The sequence below is a fragment of the Glandiceps talaboti genome, chromosome 13, assembly GCF_964340395.1.
Source record: "Glandiceps talaboti chromosome 13, keGlaTala1.1, whole genome shotgun sequence".
NCBI lineage: Eukaryota > Metazoa > Hemichordata > Enteropneusta > Spengelidae > Glandiceps > Glandiceps talaboti.
In genome coordinates this window covers 8,443,732-8,456,231 of record NC_135561.1, presented here as the reverse complement: position 1 = coordinate 8,456,231, position 12,500 = coordinate 8,443,732, and the positions used below count along the sequence as shown (strand labels likewise).

Below are 12,500 nucleotides of genomic sequence, written 5' to 3'. Positions count from 1 at the left end.
CGGGCCACCCTCGATGTTACCGTATGATATGAGTTGTTCTATAACATAAATTTTAGCTCAGAACGCATTAACGACACCATGTTCACAAGTAAGCAGACCAAATTCTTTCACTATTTGGTGTTCTGCGTCAATGTAGAGTTTCTTCCTAAAATTGCGTCAATAGAAATATAGAAATACCCTCTGCTGACGTCAGCAGACACCCCGCCATGCAACAAGCTCGTGAAGTGTATCCATCAGTTTAGGAATCAATTGCATAATGGAACATATGATATGATATAACTTTACCACTTTGGCATTTAAAACAATGATTTATAGGTACGTCAGTGGAGACGTTACATAACTTGAGTATCAGATTATAAAAACAATCATAAAGAATATGTGAAAAGAATGCCCTGTTAAAAGAATTGTAACGATCAAACTGAATCCTTGCCTAATTCTAAAGGTTACTCTACAGTTATCTCAACGTTTCAAATGTTATATTCAAATTAGGTTTACATGACCCCCCCCCCCCAACTGTCCAGACGAGGTGTACTTACATTGTCATTGCATAATATGCGTGTACAAGATATTGACGTAAAAAGATCAACTGCGAACACATCAGCTGTAGAACAGTTTGATATCTATAATTCAAAATATTCTTAACATGTTCCATGTAAGTCGTTTGTACTGTGTATCTTTTCAATGTGTTCAATTTTGTGTTGTGGAATGTTATTTTTGGAATATTAGCTGCATAGATAGCATTTTACATGTCTGTATATCTAAACAACTACATCGCTGAAATTTATTTTATGAGATAATGAATTTTCTTTAATCATGTATCCTATAACATACGGTGATTATTTGTACTATGGTGACACGAAGCTATTTAATAAACAGAAACTATTCCCACGATAATCTTGAAAATGGAGAAGAAAAATACATCTTAAAAGGTTAATAATGGACAAGCATATGTTACTTGTGATCATTGCCTCCAAGCAAAATGTACATGTAACTCGAACACGACAGTATTTCCTATTCTATTAGCATAGATACATAATGTACACTATTATGATGTGCAAAATGGTCAGATTTGCATGTACAATCACTTTTTATTAGCGTATCAATTTTGATAAATACTCTCATACATTTTTCATGTCGTCTGAATTAATAACACTGCCATGATATGTTGAGTTGAATCTGAGGACATAGAAGCATTGGCATGGTGGCGCATCTGAGGTGTATCTTATTTTTATTAAATCAACGTCTTCTTTAAGAGATGGAACCATGAAGAGATTTCTTACAATTAATAACTCCACGAGAAGATCGCAAAATAGCAACTCGGTAATAACTGCACATAAATAATAACCGTGTAATTCTAAATCACCCTGTCTGCCTGTAGAATGGCGGACATTTAACAGACCACATATGTTTGGGATTTATTCTCTAGGTTCACTTTGCTGTATGTGCACACTCGAACCAAAATAGTCGCAGTTGTAGTTGTTGTTGTTGTTGTTGTTGCTGTTGCTGCTGCTGTTGTTGTTGTTGTTGTTGTTGTTGTTGTTGTTGCTGTTCTCACTGTTGTCATTGTTGTTTAGCTTTCGCCAAATCGTGGTTTATTTTGTCTTTAATGTGAGCCACCTTCGAAATGACATGTCTTGTGAATCCAAATTTCTCTGTATATTTCTATACTCATCTCTCCTTGTGTATTTGAACCATTTTCAGCCAAATTACCTACGCTGGTTAACACTCTATATTTGTTGTGTATTCAATTGGTATTTTAGATCCTGTCTGCAGATTCAGATGCGATTTTCAAACTTCTACATTCATTGATCGTAGCAAGGTTTGTGATGGTAACCTAGATTGCCCCAATGGAAAAGATGAAGATCCACCGATATGCGACTCACAACAAAGTAAGTTAGCAGTGCTGATTAAGCTTACACATGAGAAACATTACACCAATATCCTTACCTAATAAGTATATTCTCATCTCACCTTGTCAATCGAGCCGCAGTAATTACACAGGGGAAGCCGGATATTAATATCCCTATGTAATACGTTCACTTTGATTTCATCTGTCAGTCATGTCATGATTAGTATATTTCTATGTCATTTCACCTATTGACCTGCCATTTTGATGGCATGGGTTAGAATCCCACCGCTGCCACCTTGAAGTGAGCTATACGAGAAGGCTTTATATTCGCCATAAATATTAACGCCATCTTATTAATCCTCAAATTTCATAACAGCAATATCAAATACAGTAAGTGAAACATGAATAATGAATCACAGTAATTAAATTTACTTGTACAATTTTAATATCACATTTCAGCTTGTTCTACCTCACAGTACAATGATATTATGCTGTGTATTTGTTTTTTGAAGCACTGGCTTGCTCATATGCCAAGGTTCATCATCGGCATTCATTTTCTTCAAAATATATACCGAATATTACATCATATAATTTCCAAACTAGTAATGCTAATTGTTTTATAACACAATCGTGATTAATTTTTGTATTGTATGAATTGAAACAACCACGTGGTGTTATTTTCTGTGGAAAATGGCACAAGTCATTCATCTTTTTGTTGGTTATCATTAAAAAATACAGAGTATTCGTATGAAGTTCTTCCCTAATGGTTACAACAAATAGAGATTCTAAAAATACAAGCCCTATGGTGAATTTATGTTCTTATAGAGAAGGCCCCTTACCATCTAAATTGAGGAAATATATTTGAAAACGAAAATATCACAGGTAACTCCCCTCACAATTGACACTCAGAACAATTTCAAACGCTAGAAAAAAACACTTAGTTAATTTCCTTTCCATCTTCCGACTGAGCTATTTAATTGAATTCACTTACTTTTTAAATTGCCACCACTTTTAAAGTAGCTGTACCTAATTGGACATTTGACTTATCCACACTATTCTTTTAAATGTTACAAAGTGAAAAAATAGGAGATAATTTATACCGACAGGATAATTGGTCATGCAAATGAAGAAGTATTCAACAGTTGAGTTGAAAAACAAAGAACCGTGTAGTTATGGTAAAAATCATACAGAAACAACAATAAACGGCTAGATTTGGAAATCTAACAAACGGTTTCTTTATCAATCAATGATGTCAATAAAATGTATCAAGCTTTCGGAAAGTGAATTCCAATGTCTACTCCTCCAATTACAACATAGAACAGTAGGAATAAATAGGATAATATCGCGCAATAAGTCAAATTTCTACTATTTTAGTGAAGTTAATTACGCTACAGTATTAGAATGTCACGTGACGAGTTGGCATCATCTGACAGTGAATAATACAATGGAATACGGTGTATCAAAGCGCTTGGCGACTAAATTAATTTTCTTATCTCGTCTGTTCTGCAAGGGGTAATAAACTACAGGTAATCTGACTAGGGATACTTTGTCGGAATCATGTTATATGACATACAAACTATTTTCATGTCTGGCCATTTCGTTTACTCGACGTTCAGCCAACATATTGTGGATTTGCTGTTTTCGGAACATAATCCAAAATGTATTCTGATTCGGGATTGTCAGATTGACAGAGCAGAGTTCACGAATGTCACTTCTTTTGCTTCAAGCTATGGCTAAATGCAGTCGATCCCTTTCAAAGAAAGTGGAAAAGTGATGCATCACTTCTCACTTTCTCATTCCCTTGAGGGTATCACGTTACTGTTAGAGATGGCAGATTGTCTTTATCCGCACGTTTTCACTCTCCTGTAGACGAATGTTATCGTACCAAAAGGAAATGAAGCATAACTTAAGTTCTAATCTTGAAAAATGTCATTTCCCTGCTGGATGAACACCTAACACATGTGACTTTCTTCAAGAAGTAATATGCATATTATTGCATTGCAAAAACAACGATACATGACCAAACAGTAACATATATCAATACACCAAATACATTATATACACTGTTACTATAGTGATAGTGTATTTTAATAAGCTAATTTAATATCATGTCAACAAAGTTCAATAGGTGCTTCATCAATACTTGATTTAAAGATTCACTTTTTCAAATGTGAAACAGTGTGGAAATCATAAGCTACACCATACTACGGTTGTTGTCTAAACTAGCCCTACACATGACTTTACCAGGCGACCCTTCTTCCTCAAAACAATTTGTCGACGGACATCTACCGAATAAGAAAAGTACGCTGTGACAATGGAGTGGAGGAGTTATCCTCAGTAATAATTGTTACTGTGTGAAATTGCGATTTATGTGTTTGTTATCTTTAAGAACATTTTAAGTAAATTACCTAATTTCAGGCATATATATTGATGATCTTGCTATGTGTATATTCCTAGTCACAAAACGAAAGAAAATCCAAAACGATATTCGTTATTTGAACTATGATGGCGATATCAAGCTATGGTATATTTTCTGTTTTTTCAGATCTACCAAAGAGTGTATTTGGTCCACTTAGTCTGGCTGACGGTGTGGTTACTATAATATGTGCTATTATACTCGTGATACTTTTCACCATATGTATGTATTGTTGCTGTTGTCCACCTCCTCCTGATCGTGTAAAACTGCACTCCTCAAATTTTAATCTCAATTTCCCCGACGGCATGACGTCATCAACACTAGATGGACCTGGCCGAACACCGCAAAGGCTAAACTCACGGGAACATCAAGATATTCGTATTTCAAGTCTTTAGCGTGTATTTACACCATACACGTGTTCGAGGAGAAGAACGAGGTGCTGTGTCTATGGATGGAACGAGTGGCGATAATTTTTTATCAAGTACCCAAGTTTTAAAATTGTCGACCTTTAGATGGATCAAAGCGTTATCATTCAGGAGAAGACTCGCTCTGCGCATGCTCATCTGATAGCTGAATCCATCTGATGGCAAAAACTTAGCAATAGAACACTTCTGTCTGACAGTTGTCAATCACATGATTCAAGTACCCAGTACCTGATTCATCTATTACACGTCAGATACCAAATGCCGTGGTTATAACATATTTAGTGTATAATTTTGTTCTGCCGAATGAATTTACCCCAATTTAAGATTCAACACACGACGATTTACTGTATTGATACATATATTGAAGGAAAGTACACATAGTACACATACTTGTTTGGAAGGAAACTGGATAGTTTACAAACATTATGAAAAGCTGGCTTGAATGTTCTCAATCATCCAGGCATGAAGTTAATAACGAAGTAATTACAATCTATATATCCTATTGACATGCTGTTGTTTTGAATGACAACAGCTTCACATCCTATTCAGGTCGCCTGATGAGCTAATGGAGGATGGTTGGTGACATCATGTCAAATGGTGTAATAATACTTTTAATTTTAATAATTAATTGGCTTGGTGAAGATACCATAATTCCGACACGAATTGACAATAGGAACAGTTTTTTACATTAATTTTCTGGGGAGGGGGTTCAGTTTGCTGGCATTTGTGATGATTTATTACTTTCGTAATAAACCGCGAACCATTTTCGTTTCTGTTTTTGACGTAAATCGTTAGAATCTGGACAAACAGGGTAGAAATGGGTTTGAGATTCATGTCAAAAAGAACTCTTTTAACAATGAAGCAGAGTGGGCGACAGCTATATCAATCTAAGAGATTGGACGAAATCTGCTTTACAGAGAAAGTACAGAAAGTTATGTGACAAGGTATGAAATTCCACAGAATGATGTTGAATTTTACAATATGTAAATATATATATTTACATACGATGTCAGCGAAGAACTGATATTTACATCCAGCACGAATATCCTAGGGATCTACCCTACTATGTGATATACGGTACAGCATGGGATAAATCTTGTATCGGACACTTGGTAGACTAAATAACATGATGGCTAATCAACTTTGTCATTTCGTTACCATTGCATTATGCAATTATAGTCGAAAATGTTTCTACATTATTTTGACACGTGTTTGGCAATCATAAAAAGTTCAATTGATGTGAATACTAGGCTTTTACTATGAACTTTTTCAAAAACTTTATTTTGATACATTGGACATGTTGTAGCTAACACTAATTGTATTAACTTCGTATTCTTTATAGGGTTATAATACCTTCTAACTCACTATTGTAATTGAACACAGCTTACGAATGATGCTTTCCAGAGTCTGATGCATATATTGCTTATGAATGACACAATTCGCTCAGCAATTTTCCAAAATGGAAAATATTTCAGTTGTAATTCTTGGTGATCATCAAGAATTACAACTGAAATATTTTCCATTTTGGATACTTACCAACTAATGAGACAGTAGGATCTAAAAACGACGTATAAGTCGTTTATAATCTGCAGTCGAACCTTCTACCTGTATTAGGCTGATGGGAAACTACGATAAATAGAAATGTCATTATACAGGCAATACCTCGTATTGTTCTAAAAGCAAAATGATCCCAAACATAGGAAGCAGTGGAGCCTTGATTTGTGAGCCACCAACCTAGATTTTAGAGAACAATCCTTATCGTGTTATATTTAATAAGAACTATTATGTTTTTAATGTACATCTTTTCCTCCCTACTCTTTCCCATGGGATATATATGTATGCACGTGGTTGCTAGAAAAACAACAACAACAACAGCCACAACAACAACAGCAACAACAACAACAACAACAACAACAACAACAACAACAACAAACGTAAGCGAAATTCTACAGACGTATTAGTACAATATCTTGTAAACTTGATCAAGGGTAAACTTAAGTTCCTTACAATATAAACAGTTGGCGTATGAAAAGAGGAACATGACTTAACAAGATATTAAACCTCTCGCCAATGTACCCACCTAGCTAAGTAGGCTGAAGTGTGTTTTAAATAGAACTGTATCTGGGTCATTTGGATTCGATACATTACCATGAGTAGGCTGAACCATTTTATATGCAAGTATTGTTCGCCATACCAGTATTACAGTACTTACATTTTGAGGTGGGGGGCATGGGCAGTTAGTGCAATTTCCTCCTCTCCTTCTCCTGCACTCATAAAGATAAGTTCCTAAGGATTTATAGACTGGGAACCTGCTGTTTTTACTATTTTCTCGTTTTCAGGATATTTCCACAATTCTACCTCGAGTCTCGAAGAATCGTGAGCCATCAGTACCTCTCATTCCTTACTAACACGGGCTATATATAAATACTATAATGACAGTTTTCAGTCACAGTAAACAGTCATCGGGTAATTTATTTTGGGTATTTATATTTACACATAGAACAAGCATTATTTACCAAAGATTTGAGTATACTTTAGAAAGTAGAATACTATGTACTTTATATACATAAACTATGGAACTGTAAAAAAAAATAGAACTCGGGGAAACCGGGTTTATTTGAGATGTGGACATTGTCTTTTGTGTGAGTTATATTTATGATTGTGACTGAAGTGTGTTTAAATAGTTAGAATCATTTCAAATACTTTTCAATAATTAATATATTTTGGTATTGTATTTACCTAGTCATTTAGGAAACTATTCCATTAATACTATATTTTCGGTATTGTTCTTGATATTAAGTATATCAGGATGGACCTCCATGGCGTATCAAAATCTCTAGGCGATGTCAAATTATATAAAGTCTTTTTCTCTTGAGTTGTGTGCCCTGGATATCCTTCACAACAGTGGAAACCGGCCTTTCAGCTAACTAAGATAGACAAAAACACAAACTGAAGCGATTGTTGAGACATACTGATATAAAATAATGAATGGACGTTGGTGCAATTGTGCTCACAGTAGGGAAGCGCATCTGATGACATCCATGGTTTTGCAGTGTGTATTGTTAGGACCAGTGTTATATTATTTTGATTACAGGGTGATTATATCTGCACTACAAATGCACCATATTACCGACTTGTGTTATCTACCACATCAGTAATTAGTTCGTGTGTATCTTAGTAAGGGTGGCCCTATTTTTTTAAATGTTTCTCATTGCAACTATAGGTCGGTCGGTCGATTTTTAAAAAAAAAGAAAGTAAAAAAAATGAAAAATCATCTTCTCCATGTTTCACTTGCTCTACTTTTCATCCTCTCTATCTTCTCTTTATTGCATTCCTAGTAACAAGCCCTTTCCTAGCTTCTCTACACAATTGTCATGTTCTCAGCCCCCTACTCGAATAACTTCCGCATGAGAGAAATTCTCTTTTCGTGATCAAGTGTCGTCGTGGACCCATGACTGTAGATGATGTAGACAGTCCAGACACTTGCTTATTCTCGCAAAATATGAGAGACGGGCGAAAATAAAAACAATTTTTATTTTGATTCTTTGATTTTTATTCGGAGCTGAAAATTTGGGTCGGTCGGGTAATGAGAAACAGAAAAAAATAGGTCACCCTAAAATGAAAGCTGGGTTTCCATTGCAGTATTTTCTTTTACCGTAACCCAAAATATGTGGACCGTTTCTTTAAAATAAGGATTTGTTGATTTAAGTGTGATTTAAATTATAAATCTTATATGATATGTGTTTAAGTGTTATATTTTTAGAGGTTTTCTACCATTAATACTTAAATCCATAGTTGTGAATGAAAATGTAATTATAAAGTATGTTCATTTGATGGTTTGAACAGAAAACATGGTTTGGTAATTTTTTGCACATCTCTCGTTTATCTTTAAAAATTATCAAATAATAATAGTTTTATTTGTTGGCAAAGTTGACATAACTTATAATATGACTGAACTATCGTTTTGTTATGATCAGAAGTCAATATTTATGGAGTTATTAAAGCTAATGGGTTTCTTCAGTTGTCTGTATTTTGCATGATGCACGATGAAGTCTTGAAGTGACGTTGATTGATGGTTTTACAATTTATGTACTTGGATGACTGTGTTATGTTTCAAATTTTAGGATGATATAAATTGACAATGTAATTTTTAAATTGTGGTGATTTTGATGTGTTTGTATCACAAATGAAGAATAAATACGATTTTTGATTGATTGGAGGATTCTGTATCCATAGTCTTCTTTGGCAAATAGACATAATTTGTTAATACTATATTTTCAGTATTATTCTTGACATTACGTACATCAGGATGTAATTTGAGTTTGCTAAATAATTGACTTAAAAAGAGCATTTTCATGTCTATAATAATCATTGACGGACTACATTATTTAATTAAACTGGACAGATTTTTAAAAGCAAATTAGTGTTCGTGTCCCAAGACGTCAAATGGGGCTAACCCTCACTGGTTCAGTTTTAATGCTAGAGGAAACAGGTTTGCCCGGTGGGGAACGGGGGGGGGGACCCGAGTAGAGTTAAACTGCACTACATTCTTACTTTTGATTTTTTTTTAATTTCCCTCAAGAAAGAAAGATGGTACAAATGGCTAGTCGAAAAGCAAGAAATGCGTCATACGAAACTAATGATTCAATAAACGACACATTCGCCTGTAGCCCATTGTGTTGTGGATTGCTTGCTGATATACCATGAAACATACCAACATTCTACCTTGTGAAATTATAGGAGTACCGATGGCATACATGATCCGAATTAAGGTATATATAGAAACCATATGTTACCTGCTATCATTCTATATTGTTGTTATTTTTAAGTTGTAATGGTACGTACATGAGAAGGGTACTAATTAACTCACTGTAATCTACATCTTTATTGTGACGTAATATATTGTTGATGAATACAGTCGTTGGATGTCTATCACAAACATGTAATGAGTACTTGATATCCTACCTAAAACGTCCTGTCGATGGATTAACATTTGATTCTGTAGATCAACGAGGATTCGTCGCCTGTCAGGTTGTTGACCCTCTAACCTTCGTAGACAACATGGACGACATAGATTAATTGTTGACACGAGAACAACCTAACCGCACACCCATGAACTTTGCCCCTCATTTCATGCCAAATTCACTAAGCGGTATAACATACAGGTCTCACATAAGTGAAATAATAGAAAAGACTTCATGAGTCTGATATTATTGATATTAAGTTTTCTGATGACGATTCACTTTAAAAACATCTATAATTGCATAACTACACAGAAATATAACGCAAACGAGAAATAATCCGGGTAGCCACTGTACTATTAATAACTATTTTAGCTGACAGAAGGAAAGGCGTTCACACATGTTTACGTCCTAAACATTACTAGACAGCTGTTAAGTCTGCATTGTTGTGGTTATCCCTTCCATATACATATACTAACGAATTATATCTTGTTCTGTGATCGCCTCGCCAAACATGAACGGACACTAACTAGTTGAATAGTTTCAATGGCTAACAGCAAGACACAAGTAAGGTAAGATTTATTTACCATTAACTATGTTTGGGAATGTCAAAACCATAGGATTTCCATTACCATGGATATGTTAAAAATATATTATATGACTGTGATCATTGAATATTCCAAATATAATCCATACAAAAAAAGTGATGGGTGACGTGGTGAAGGTCGATATGTTTTTTTATACAAAAATATAGTGTATGCATATAATATTGCGATTCTAAACATTTGATCTTGTTTCAAGACCCGTTTGTTACAATTTGTAGTTACAGTAATACGGCATATGATGAAAACTGTAATCACAGCAACATCTCTAGCAAATACTTCTTCTTATGTTCCTATGTATTTGTGTTCCATTTCCGTTCTATAAAAGCTATGGACATTTTAATTTTGTGCTTAACTTCGGAAAACATCAGTGTGTGACTATAGTGTGTAACATTTCAATATTTTCCGCAAAACCTCATTCATCACTGTTCCATATTTTAAAAGGAACTTTGGAATTCTAATGTATTAGTTAGCAGGGAATATAAGCTTACATATTTCACGAATTCACACAACTTGTCTTTAAACTCTCAAAGGGTAAGTTACGATAATGCTTTGTTATGTTATGTTATGTTATGTTATGTTATGCTATGTTATGTTATATTTAACTTTTTATCTTTAGCTTGCCATGGTAGTTTGTAACCATCATGCCATTATTAAAGATCGTGTTATTCTGTCTTGTGATCCTAGCATACGAGAACTAACAACACAATGATTATAAAACACGTTAGCTTAGGAGTGAATATCGAAATCAAATGCGTTGTCATACCAACGTATTAATACATATTTCTAGGATTTATTAGAAATGTGGGAATTCCCGCAAAATAGAAGTGGATTTTGTTACATACACTGGCATGCCATTATAAAGATAGCTTCCATAGCAGGTCTGTACTTTACAATAACTCTATATTTGCAGTCAACTGAACATCATAGTATAAAGTATAAGTACTGCAACGGCATATACACAATCGTCAATTTTCACATGTTTGATAGCTTGTATTCATAAACATAGCAATGGCAGTCTATTAATATGGAAACAATTGGTGTACACAATTTTAGTCATAACATATGATATAAGATGGTATCAACATCGTTAATATAATCCAACGTGAGTTATAACTTATATGTTTTCATTTCAATAGTGCTTCTTAGATCTATAAAGCCAATCTAGTATAGAATTCATGTCGATTTTACATCCGAAATAGCAAGTTTAGAGAACACCACCATACTGTATTATTACGTTGACAGGTTTACCCATACGCAGTATTTCTGTGTATATGATCCAGATGTCAATCGACATAAGAATCGTTTATTTGATTGGACTACAAATGATTCTACAAGATCCAAATGTCACTTGTATGACTTAATAAAATTTCAGTAAGTGGAATAAAATAAAATAAAATTATATTCTTATTCAGATCTGGACTGAATCCATTTAAAGCAGGTTAAATAATATGGTATGGGGTTATATAAAATAAATTCCACTTCAATTTACCATTTTCACCATCACATCCATTGACGTTTTGACTGTTGATAGTACCATATAATATATTGTGAGCAAATCAGGGTCATACTAAGATTTCTGTTTACTCTTTACACAGAATGTCTTCGGGAATAGTTAACAATGGCAGTCAAGTCAATATTTGGAACGGACAGTGTAGAACGGATATCCAGCGAGTTGAGATCGAAGAAACCCCGAACAACAGATCTAAAAAACCTAATTTGTTTGTTGAACGATCGAAACGCTTCGCGGAAGAAACTTCAACACATGGCGTAGCAAGAGTTGCAAGTGCTCACTCCAAACTTGGTCGACTTTTTTGGACAATTGTTGTTATTGGTGCATTTGTTGGCCTTGTTATTATTATCCAAATGTTAATGGCAAACTTTCTACGTTTTCCCACTAATACAATATCTACAATTGTAAGCCGTAATTCAGACATCTTCCCAGCAGTTACAATTTGTAATACTAACCCGGTCAGAACATCAAAACTAAAATACTCAAAGTACTCCTCGTTGGTGGAATTCTTTGAAAATCCAAACCACAGATATTACGGTGAGTGTATGCATCACTTATTATTGAACACCGAGCGGACATACCGTCATACTCACACTTAAGTTAGTTTGTATTACACTCCTCGTTATGTTGGGTGCCAGATGAACAAAGTACCAAATGTTGTGTCAAGTTACAGCCTGTTGCAGATTACTGTTCACTCTCTTTGTTTGAAACAATCACTCCGAAACCAATACGAA

General features: G+C 34.5%; 2 protein-coding genes and 1 long non-coding RNA gene across 3 annotated transcripts in view; all 3 read left to right on the top strand.

Moving 5' to 3' along the window:
• The window catches only part of LOC144444186 (uncharacterized), a 53,820-nt gene extending 44,051 nt beyond the window's left edge, over nucleotides 1–9,769 (top strand). Inside the window, exons 4-5 of the mRNA XM_078133603.1 lie at nucleotides 1,761–1,889; nucleotides 9,609–9,769. Of these exons, the coding sequence (XP_077989729.1) occupies nucleotides 1,761–1,889; nucleotides 9,609–9,769 (290 nt within the window). The remainder of the gene's footprint in view (nucleotides 1–1,760; nucleotides 1,890–9,608) is intronic.
• Nucleotides 9,770–10,160: 391 nt separating this feature from the next.
• On the top strand, nucleotides 10,161–12,365 carry LOC144444185 (degenerin-like protein asic-2). The gene is made up of 2 exons (XM_078133602.1): nucleotides 10,161–10,223; nucleotides 11,852–12,365. Exons 1-2 carry the CDS (start codon nucleotides 10,198–10,200, stop codon nucleotides 12,363–12,365), a joined length of 540 nt encoding a protein of 179 aa, XP_077989728.1. The 5' UTR covers nucleotides 10,161–10,197.
• The window catches only part of LOC144444172 (uncharacterized), a 2,755-nt gene continuing 2,478 nt past the window's right edge, over nucleotides 12,224–12,500 (top strand). Inside the window, exon 1 of the long non-coding RNA XR_013481829.1 lies at nucleotides 12,224–12,303. This is a non-coding gene — a long non-coding RNA (uncharacterized LOC144444172). The remainder of the gene's footprint in view (nucleotides 12,304–12,500) is intronic.